The sequence below is a fragment of the Melospiza melodia genome, chromosome 7 (assembly GCF_035770615.1).
Source record: "Melospiza melodia melodia isolate bMelMel2 chromosome 7, bMelMel2.pri, whole genome shotgun sequence".
NCBI classification, from domain to species: Eukaryota; Metazoa; Chordata; class Aves; order Passeriformes; family Passerellidae; genus Melospiza; species Melospiza melodia.
In genome coordinates this window covers 27,195,018-27,206,542 of record NC_086200.1, presented here as the reverse complement: position 1 = coordinate 27,206,542, position 11,525 = coordinate 27,195,018, and the positions used below count along the sequence as shown (strand labels likewise).

General features: G+C 54.6%; 1 protein-coding gene across 1 annotated transcript in view; it reads left to right on the top strand.

The window, feature by feature from the left end:
- The first annotated feature begins 7,024 nt into the window (after positions 1-7,024).
- Positions 7,025-11,525, top strand: part of BTBD2 (BTB domain containing 2) — a 29,605-nt gene continuing 25,104 nt past the window's right edge. The window contains exon 1 of the mRNA XM_063160903.1: positions 7,025-7,611. Within this exon, the coding sequence (XP_063016973.1) occupies positions 7,025-7,611 (587 nt within the window). The remainder of the gene's footprint in view (positions 7,612-11,525) is intronic.

Here is an 11,525-nt window from a genome sequence, read left to right as displayed (position 1 = left end):
TGTTGCTCTGTCCAGGGGCTCCTCTCCCCATAATCCTTCCCAGCTCTCACTTGTTCCTTCCCAGCTCTCACTTGTTCCTTCCCAGCTCTCACTTGTTCCTTCCCAGCCTGCTGCTGGCCCAGGGGGTGGGAGGCCAGGAATAGGGGCTGGCAGAGGCTCAGCCCTGACTCACTTGTCCCAGTGGATGGTGTGATCCTACAATCCCAATGGGAGCTGGAGGTCAGGGGCAGGGCTCTGCTCCCTGCCAGCTGCACCCAGTGGCCTCAGGACTGCCCTGCCACCCCCAGAGATACTCCTGGCACATCCCCCTCACCCTCCAGAGGGCAGAGGGGGACACTGAGGCAAGAGGAAAGTGTGGTGGCATAGGGAAGGCAGTGGGGACTGGAGGCTGGGGATCAGGATGTGGGGAAAAGGCTGTAGAGGCCCTGCTGAACTTTCTTACATGGACAAGGCAAGACCTTGTGGAATTTAAAATAAAAATTGTAAATCCTGACTTCTCCAGCCCTGCTGCTATGCTGGGGGATGGAGCTGGATCCCCCTGGATGTTATTGCCATGGTGCTGCTGCCCTGGCAGAACCCCATCCATGGCACCCCAGCTTTGGGGAATGGGCTGTGGGCTCTGCCATGGGCCAGCTGCTGCTCCCAGCTCTGAGAATCCAGGCTCACTGCTTGGTAAATGCTGCAGCTGCTCCTTGCAGCATCTGGATCAGGACAGGCTGGCCCCAGGAGTCTCCCTTCCCTGGCTGTTCCAGGATGGCATGTGGTGAGAACAGAGCTGGAGTTCCCTCCGTGCTGAGGATGAGGAGCATGTCTCATCCCATGGTGCTGTTCCTGCCTCTGTTGAACAAAGCCATTGCTCCCTCCTGGGTTCTGGGGCCAGCTGGTGACCCTGGACATTTTAGGAGTATCCAGCTCTTGGCTCTTCTTCCTCTCTTGCGTGTTGTTTTACCATCATTGGGCCCTCAGCTGCGTGCTTCAGAAATCTTTCCTCTCCTGCCTTTTGCCCAAGAGGTGTCCTGCAGACAATCCTCCTTCCAAGATTCCAGCTGGATCCCAGACAGGTGTGTCAAAGGATCCAGCTGGATCCCAGACAGGTGTGCAGCTTTGCTGCAGATGTTGGTTTAACTTTAAATCCCTGAAATTCCTTCACATGGTCCCTCTTCTCCCCCTTCCCCAGTTTCCCCAAGCCCAGAAAGCGCCTGGTAGTTGGAAACCATTCCTGAGCACGTGCAGAGAAGGGCAGCTCTGAAAATAACCCAGCGCTGGGTTAAAATAACCTGTGCTGCTCTGGTGCCTGAGCACCAGCCCAAAATAGGCTCCGGCGGGATCAGGGCGCTATAAATACCCTGGTGTGGATTTGCCTTGGAGAAAAGCCCCACAGCAGGAGCAGCACCCACGCTGGCCCACAGGGAAGGGGCCACTGCAGAGCCCCAGGGTGGCCTGGCTGATGGAGGGGACAGCCAGGCTTTGGGTGATGTGGTGGCTTTGTGCCATCTGCCTGGCCTCAGGATTTAACAGAGCCGTCAGGTCATGGCTGGATCTGAGTGGCTGCAGCACTGGTGGGGTCACATCTGCCTTCAGCCCAGGGCACTGAGGCACCTGGGCAGCAGCAAAGATGAAGTGTCCTCAGTATTTTGGGTCTGAGCCCAGCTCTGCTGGGGACAAATGATGACCTGGGTGATTAGCCAACATTTTGATTCAACATCTGCCCAAAAAACCATCCTGGAGTGAGTAACACACATTCCCTCAGACCAGACTGCTCTCCTGAACCACCAGTGAACCCTAAACCCACGCTGGGCAATGTGGAGTGGAAGGTGTGAAGTGTGTTTTGATGCAAAACAGCTGCTTTGGATAAAAAAAAAATAATTCCTTTTTGTGCTTTTAAAATGTTTTCTGGGATGGGGCAGAGACAGAAAGAACTCCAGTGCATTTTGCAGAGTTGTGTCTCCTATCCAGGCAACCCAAACCAGCCATCTGGGGTGGTTTTTGGTAGGATGTGCCATTTTGGTGTGGTTTTGACTGGTGTGTGCAGGTTCTCCCTCTGAAGCCATCTCAGGGAGTGAGTGATGTGCAGAGCCCAGCACACAGGTCTGGCTCTGCCTGTGTTTCCTGTGGCTGCTCCCTCTGCACCAGGAGCCTGGGTGGCACTGGCATAGCATGGCATGTCTGATTCCTCCACTGTCTGAAGGCCTTGGTGAGCCTTGTTTGTGGTTTTGGATGGTGAAGTGTGAATTTTGGAGAGCCATGGGTGCAGGTCTGGCTTTGCCACAGGATTCCAGCTCTGGGTGGCATTGCACAATGGGAGCTGTGGTTGGCCAGCAGGAGCAGAGCAGGGTCAGGTTTTCCCCAAACCCAGGAGAGCTGTGCCCGTGCCTGGAGTGGCCCCTGGGCCTCCTGAGTCACCTTCTCACCTGGCTGGAGGTTTAGATCAGGGTTTTGTGCTAAGGTACAGGGTTTGGCAGGTCCCACTTTGCCTTCCTCTGGCTCACACCTGGATATCTCTGTCTTTGCCATGCAGTCTCCCTCGGAGCTTCCTACATCCTAAAATGCCTCCTTTGAGGTGAGCTGCTCGGCCAGGGGAGAGCTGCATCTGCCTGCCTTTTGCTTGGAGCACACATTTCCAGCTTTTGCTTGGAGCACACATTCTAAATGTGTTTTCTGTCTCCATGAGGTGAAGAAAGGCCAGATATTCTCTGCTCTCCAACTCTGAGCACTCTGGTGCCACTGGTTTCATTCCAGCTGCTTGTAGCCTTGTGAGACCCTGGATGGGGTCAGCCTTCATCCCACCAGCTGAACCCCAGCTGTGATTTCCCTGCCCAGCATCACTTCTGGGGTGAGGCTTTTGCTCACCCTGTGAATGGCCCAGCTAAAACAGCGCTGCCTTTGCCCAGTGCCTGATCTCTGAAGGAATCTGTTGGCTACCAGACCCAGAAATAATGACGCCAGGCCTTTTATAGGAGTGTTGGTTCCCAGGTTTATTTTTGGGATGGTCAAGTCTCCTGTGTATGACACTCCTCTTTTTATTCCTCTGGTCTAACACACCCCTGATCAACCGTGCTGGGTTGTGCAGCAAAGCCATCACCCTATCTCACAGCACCAGGGTGAGTGTCCCACACAGATCCATTATCCCTGAGATCCATGGCTGTGTTTCCTTACACTGGTGCTGAGTTAAGCCTCTGGCTCCTGCCACAACACAAATCACCCTGATTTACTTTACCAAGGGCTGAATAACCAGGATGTGTCAGATGCAGGGTGGCAGGGCTGGCACAGGGAGCACAGCACAGAGCTGGTGGTGCTGGAAGATTTAATGGATGTGGAATCCCCTCCTCAGATGATGGAGAAGCACCGTCCTCCCTGCCAGGCACACCAGTTTGTGAGGATGAATTTGCTGGGATTTTGGAGCACGGTTGAAGAAACTCAGCCTCCACCAGCAGCACGGGCTGGGTGACCCTGCATCTCCCAGGCAGGGCAGGAATGGATGTGGAATCCCTTCCTCAGATGATGGAGAAGCACCGTCCTCCCTGGCAGGCACACCAGTTTGTGAGGATGAATTTGCTGGGATTTTAGAGCAGTGTTGAAGAAACTCAGCCTCCACCAGCATGGGCTGGGCTGGATGATCCTGCACCTCTCAGGCAGGGCAGGAATGGATGTGGAATCCCCTCCTCAGGTGATGGAGAAGCACTGTCCTCCCTGGCAGGCACAGCACAGTTTGTCAAGGGTGAATTTGCTGGGATTTTGGAGCAGTGTTGAAGAAACTCAGCCTCCACCAGCAGCACGGGCTGGGCTGGATGATCCTGCACCTCCCAGGCAGGGCAGGAATGGATGTGGAATCCCTTCTTCAGATGATGGAGAAGCACCATCCTCCCTGCCAGGCACACCACAGTTTGTGAGGATGAATTTGCTGAGATTTTGGAGCAGAGAATGCTGTGTTGAAGAAACTTCAGCCCATGGGCTGGGCTGGATGATCCTGCACGTCCCTCAGTGGCACTCCTGGAGCTGGATACGTGTGGGATGGCACAGCCGGTGACCCCCTGGCGCTCGGGACGTGCCTGCAGGCCATTCCTGCCAGCCTTCAGCCGCGTCCAGCCATCCACCGGGCGCCGCGGGTCTCCAGCTCCCTCTAATGTTTGCGGCCCGAAAGGAGCACCCGCAAGCAGGACAGGCCTGAGCAGCGAGCCAGGCTGCAGGGCCCCGAGGGAAAAGCGTGACGCTGAAATCTGTGCAAGCAGCTGGGCCAGAAAGGGGGGAGCGATGCGCCGAGGAAATGGTGCTAAAGAGGAAAGGATGCAGCGTTTTAAGAGAGAATACGGCTGTACTGAATGCCTGGTTATTATTAATAAATGAAAGATTTCACAGGAAAAAGGATTGTTCCTCTGAAAAATACTATTTCTAATACTCTAAATAGATACTCGAAAATGCTGTGTTTCCAGCCCTGGAAGTGTTCAAAAAAATGTGGTGACATGGCTTATTGGTGAGCATGGGGGTGATGCTGGACTTGATCTTAAGAATGTTTTCTTATATTAATGACTCTATGGTTCTGTGATTTTAAAGGCTCTTACTCATTCCTGCCTACCCTGAGACTGTTAGGACAAGAGCTCTGCATAGGAGATTCCCAAACTAGTGCATGTGAAATGCACCTTTAAAAACGCAGCAGGGAACATGACAGCACGGAATGCAGCAGAAATGGGTATTGATAACACAATACAAAGCCAGGCTGGACTTTTAGTCAAAATCAGTGGAGTAGCAGCACTGCTGTGTCTGGCCATAGTGGCTCATGGGGAGATGGCAGAGCTGTGTGAGGGTCTGGAAGTGTTAAATCCACACAATCCACACAGACAGCACACAATCCACACAGACAGCATGTCTCTGTGTGCTACAGAAGCTGTAACACCAAGGCACAGGAGGCAGGAGGGGCAGCCAGGCCATCTCCCCTCTGACACATGGGCTCACTGACCACACGCCCTGCTCCTGCCTGGGTGTGTGTGCAGCACAGATCAGGGGAGATAACAGAGAGAGGGGGAATGTAATTACCCTGCAAAGAATAAATCACTTTAACGGTTCAGTTACTGAGATCACAGCGAGGCAGTGGCACAGCCTCTTAATTAATCTTCTGCTTTGCAGCCGCCTCCTGCCCCTGCACCATCTCCACCTCACACTGCCTGGCAAGGAGATGCCATCGGTGGGGACAACACTGGCCAGTGGTTTGTGGCTGAGCAGGTCCAGCAGGAGCAGCAGGGCACGACCAGGTGAGGGATCAGGGTGCTGTGGCTCCCGGGTTTGTGCAGGGTAATGCCTGTGGTGGGCCTGGTAATGGGGTGCTCCAGGCCCGTGTCAGCAGCAGTCAGTAACCCTGATTATTGTGAGGAATTGCTGGGCATGAAGCAGGGGCCTGGGGCTGCTGGAGGCCTGGGTCTGCTGCAGAGGAACGGCTGGTGTGTGAGCTCATGAAGGGAAAACCCCCAATTCACCTTCACCTCCACAAGGCCCAAACCTCCCTGGCTCCTCACCCCCAGCACTGACCCCCTTCAGCCCCTTAACTCTCAACATCTTCTCTGTGAATTGCATCCCCATTTCTCATCCCTTCACAAACTGCTCTCTGGGCTCCCTCATCCTCCTCAGAATAACCCCTTTCACAGGATGCTCCCCTTATCCCTCAAAATTGCCCCTCAGACATTGCTCCCCTTTGACCCCCTCACATTGCTCCTTGGGGAATCACCATTATCTCCAAACTGGTTCTCAGGGATTGCTTCTGTCACCTCCACACTGTTCCTCAGGGAACCTTATCCCTCAAAACTGCCCCTCAGGGATTGCTTCCCTCACCCCCTGCCCCCCTCATTGCTCCTCGGGAAATCATTCCCATTTCCCTGCTCCTCCTCCTTCCACGCCAGGGATGTGCCCTCATCCTCCTCAGGGATCATTCCCTCATCCCCAAAACTGCCCCTCAAGGATTGCTCCTTTTGCTGTCCCTTCCACATTGCTCCCAAGGGAAATGCTCCCTTTTCCTTAAAACTATCCCTCAGGTTTGGCCCCTCATCATCTTCAGGGATTACTCCTTCATGGATCATTCCTTTACTCCCCCTCAGGGATCGCTCCTTCATCCCCAAAACTGCCCCTCAAGAATTGCTCCTCTTGCCACCCCCTCCATGTAGCTCCTCAGAGAAATGCTCCAAGCCTCAGAACTGCCCCTCATGTTTGGCCCCTCATCATCTTCAGGGATTATTCTCTCATGGATCATCCCTTTATCCCCTCAGGGATCACTCCCTCATCCCCAAAACTCAAGGATTTTGGGGATCAAAAATCCCTCAAGGATTGCTCCTCTTGCCGCTCCCTCCATGTAGCTCCTCAGGGAAATGCTCCAGGCCTCAAAACTGTCCCTCAGGTTTGGCCCCTCATCATCTTCAGGGATTATTCCCTCATGGATCATCCTTTTATTCCCCTCAGGGATCAGCCCCTCATTCCAAAAACTTTCCCTCAGGGACTGATCCTCATCTCCTCAAGGGTTGCCCCCTTTGTCCCCCAGACTGCCCCTCAGGGATAGTCCCCATCCTTTTCAGGGATCAGCCCTTCAGGGATCATCCCCTTACTCTCCCTAAGGGATCGTCCCCTCATCCCCCAAACTGTCTCCAGGGATCGCCCATCAAAACTGCCTTTCTCATTCATCCACACTGGTTCCTCAGGGTCCCAACCCCTCTCGCCCCAAAAGTGCCCTTCAGGGATTGCTCCCCTCTGCTGCTCGTCAGGGAAATGCCCCATTACCCTCAAAAGATCCTCCAGGGATCGCCCCTCAGCCCCCTCAGGGATCGCCCCCTCATCTCTAAAAGTGTTCCTCAGGGATGGACCCTCATCCTGCTCAAGGATCGCCCCCTCAGGGATTATCCCCTCAGGTATCACCTCCTCATTCCCCCTCGCATCGCCCTCCATCCTCCCCCTCCGTGCCGGCCCCGCCCGCCGCCCCACGCCCTCTCCCCGCCCCGCCGCCGCCTCCGCCGCTCCCCCGTGCCCGGCCGGCGGCGGCGCCCGCCCCATGCGCCGCTGCTGCCCGGCGCTCTGCATCCGCACCGCCATCGACGCCACCGCCATCGACGCCACCGCCGACATCTCCGCGGCCCTCGCCCCCGTCCCCGTCCCGCCTGCCGCCGTGTCCCGCCCGCCGCTGCTGGTGCTGGTGCTGCTGCAGCGCCGCCCCGCGCCGCCCGCCCCCGCGGCCCCGCCGCACAAGATGGCGGCCGGAGGGAGCGGCGGCCCCGGCGGCCTCTCCTCCTCCTGCCCGCAGCCGCCGCCGCCCCCGCCGGGCAACGGGGCCGCGGCCGCCGCCTGCACCAACGGCGCGCCCGCCTCGCCGCCCGGCCTCACCTACAACCAGAGCGGCGCCGCCAACCCGCCGGCGGCCAGCGGCGGCGCGGGGGGCCCGGCGGCGGCGGGGGCGGCGGGGGCAGCCGGCGGGGCGGGCGGTCCTGGCGGGGCGCTGCAGCGGGAGCCGGTGTACAACTGGCAGGCGACGAAGCCGACGGTGCAGGAGCGGTTCGCGTTCCTCTTCAACAACGAGGTGCTCAGCGACGTGCACTTCCTGGTGGGGAAGGGCCGCGGCTCCCAGCGCATCCCGGCGCACAGGTGGGGCGGGGGGCGCGGGGGTCCCACGCGTGGGGATCCGGGAATGCGGGAGGGATGAGGGATGAGGGGTGTGGGGGTACCCAGCCCCATGGCCCTGCGGGGTGGACGCGGGTCCCGGGCTTCGGCAGGGTCGTGGGGGCCGGTCCGATGGGCCTGGGGGCATCCCCTCACTCTCCCCACACTGATAAAGGGAATCGCTCGTTTATTTGACAGAAGTGCCCCTCAGGCATCGCTCCTCCTCCTCCTGTCAGGGATCACCCTGTCAACCCCCAAATTGCCCTTCGAGGATGGCTCGTCTCCCTCTTTCCCCCGCCCCCCGTTATTCCCCGAGGGAATTGCTCACATATTCTCTCCGGGAATCGCATCTTTTTCCCCCTCACTTCCCATCCCTCACCCCTCTATGTTGTTCCTCGGGTAATCGCTCCTTTATCTCCCAAAACTGCTTCTCGGTGATTGCTCCCTTTGCTCTCTCATGTTTCTCCTCAGGGAACTGTCCCCTTATCCCCCAAAACTGCTCTTCAGGGAATGTCTCCTTATTCTCAGAACAGTTCCTCAGGGATGGCCCTTCATCCTCTTCAGGGATGATCCCTTAGCTCTCCATCGGGCCTGGCCCCTCATCCCCAAACTTCCCCTCAGCGATGGCCCTGGGAGTGCTGTGGGTTCTCCTGCAGCCTCGGGGGGTGATGTGCCATCAAGTGGGGTACAGGGTGCTGGGTTTGGGCTGCTGCGCCTCCCTGTGAGGAGAGAAAAGGGGCTCACAGAACTGCACCCCACATTTTACCCCCTGCTCAGGGACACGTCCTGAGCACAGGACCCCCACTGTGGTCAGCCAGTGCTGCCCCTGATCTCTTCCAGCCTTGGGACAGTGTTGTGCCTCTCCTCAGGGTCACCAGCTCAGGATGCATCCAGGGTTTGGATGAGAGTGTTTTATCCAGAGGGATGGAGTGAGTGGGACAATCCCACATCCCTTGGTGTCACTTGGAAGTAACCCTTGATTTGGTGGGAAGCAGAGGAGAGGAGGAATAGTCTCCCTCATCTGCCTGATCCCTGCAGACAGAGATCACCAAAATCTGTGAGAGCATTGGGGATGGAAATGAAGGAACAATGATTTGAGGCCCCAAATTTCAGGTGGAACATTTTAATTTTAAAGTGACCTTTACTGAATCTTTTCTGAAGCCCTGTGTTTTGGGGGTTAATCCACTACCATGAAGAGCTGTGTTGGGAATGATGCCTGGGCCTGAATAACCTGTAGTGGTTAATGCTTAGGGCTGAGCTGCCATTTAAGAATTTGCAGCTCAGAGGAGCTGGGAATTGTGGAGCTGGGAATCGCCTCCACCTGGATGATGCAGATCTGATGTGGCTGATTGACATTCAGCTGGTTCCTTGGGGGAGCTCCAGTGAATCCATGTGTGCCACCCTCTTCTTGGATATTAGGGAAAATGTCTTTTCAGAAAAAAATTGTAAAGCACTGGAATGGGCTGCTCAGAGTGGTGGTGGAGTTACCATCCCTGAAGTGTTCAAAAAACATGGATGTGGCACTTGGGGACATGGTTTAGTGGTGACTGTAGTGGTGCTGGGCTGAGGATTGGATTTGATGATCTTAAAGGTGTTTTCCAGCATTAATAACTCCATGAGTTTATGATTTCAGACATCTGACAAAGCACCAGCACCTGCCCTGGTCACTGAAACAAACCAGCAAGATGGAGCCAACTTTAATTGGTTCCTTGTTGTACCTGGAAGTGGTGCTTGGCAAAGGGAGCCTCACTCCAAACAGTTTCAAACTATTGCTTTTCTCCTAAGTGCTCATGTTACTGGAAGTTCCCCCTTCAGATTTCCCCCTTTTCTCTCACTTTAAGAGCAAACCACACTTGTTCTAGGCTGCTTTGAGTGTTTAGGGTGTCAGGTTTGCTCTCTTATAATTTGAATCTTAATTAGTATTTGGGTAAGCTTGCTCCTGTCCTGAGAACTAGGCTTGCTGGGTGGGGACAGGTGATGTTCAGCCCAGAAATAAATGGAAAATAAATGAAGATTTGGAAAAAAAAAAATTGTCCCCAAAGTGAGATGCTGCTTAATTGCTATGAAATTCATCTGGTGCTCTGGGTGGTAAAGATAGAATGGAGTGTGTCATGGTGTGACATCCCACCTAAGGGTTCTAGAGATTTTAGTAAAACTTGTCCGTGTGATGTTGCAGCTGGGATATCCTGGTGATTTATGAAGTACTGTGGTAATTTCAGAAATAAGAGAGCCTAAAATAAAACCACCCAGACTCCTTCTGTGCTCAGTTTTCTCACCTCAATGGCAGAAGATACTTTGGGTTGGAATTGAGTTGCAAAGCAGCCATGGGTTCAGTTGGAGAGGTGCTGGTTTGTGTCAGTGACCAGGGCAGGTGCTGGTGCTTTGTCAGATGTCTGAAATCATAAACTCATGGAGTTATTAATGCTGGAAAACACCTTTAAGATCATCAGATCCAATCATCAGCCCAGAACCACCACATTCACCACTAAACCATGTCCCCAAGTGTCACATCCGTGTTTTTTGAGCACTTCAGGGATGGTAACTCCACCACCACTCTGAGCAGCCCATTCCAGTGCTTTACAACTTTTTCTGTAAAGACATTTTCCCTAATATCCAATCTAAACCACCCTTGGCACAATAGTGCACAGCTCCCAGGTAAGTATTTCTGTAGTTTAATTGTGTAAATTTTTAGACCAGGCCAGGTACCAAGCATGGCTGCAGGAGGAGCAACTCCTAAACAGGGTTCTTGGACAGCTCCTTGTGGTGCCTTGAGGAGTGGTCTGCAGCATCCTTGATATGCCTTCATGGTGTGCTGGGATGGCTTTGGCAGCAGACTGGGAAGCACAAATAATCCAAGATTATTATTTGCAGTCCTGTGGGAGCTGGGAGTGATGGTGCAGGTGATTCCTGGTCTGTCTTCTCCTGCATGGAGCTGGGGGAATGTGCAGGGTTTGTAGGTTGAGGTGATGAAGTGGCTGTGCCCAGTGAGCACAGGTGATGTTGTCCACAGGTGCTGCTGCTAGAAGAGGTTTCTGACAGAGCTGTAGGTTCAGATGTGTTTTTGAGTACACCTGGAAAATTCAGTTAATGGCCCTAATCTGAAAAGAGGGGAGATTTAGATTAGGTATTGGGAAGGGATTCTTTCCTGGGAGGGTGGGCAGGGCTTGGTACTGGTGCCCAGAGCAGCTGTGGGTGCCCCTGGATCCCTGGCAGTGCCCAAGGCCAGGCTGGGCAGGGCTGGGAGCAGCCTGGGACAGTGGGAGGTGTCCCTGCCATGGCAGGGGTGGCACTGGATGGGCTTTGAGGTCCCTTCCCACCCAAACCAGTCTGGGATTCTGTGGCTCAGCAGTTCGTATCAAGCCACAGAAACAGACAAAAGAAACCTCACAGAGCAGCCAAGAGCAAACATTCATTTTGTGTGTGAGAGCCCAGTTTGAAGATAAAAGGTGTGAACTGAAGAGTCACCTGTCCAAGTATCTGCAGCCATGAGAAGATCAGGTGTTTCCCACCTGGAGGAGGCTCCAGACCCTGTGGAAGTTGCTTGCCTACCTTGAAGCAGGCCCTGTCTCTGAGCCTTCAGCTCATTCCCTCTTGCTGCTGAATCAGCCATGAAGAAGATGGGATGGCCTTAAATTTTTTTTTTTTTTTTTTTGATGTCAAGGCCAGGCTGAGCAGCTGCCTCGAAGCTTCAGGGCACCAGCATGGCCAAGGTCAACACATTGATTAGACCCAGCAATAAGAGGGAAAGGGTTTTGTGTCTTTTTCCAGATCTGCTTTGTTGAGCACAATATCAACGGGATTAGAAATGGCTAAACCTCATCAGCCAGGAACTGCATGGGTGTCATAATTAAACTTGTTAATTGGCCAGAAAATAGGGCCTGAGAGTGAGCAGGGCAAGC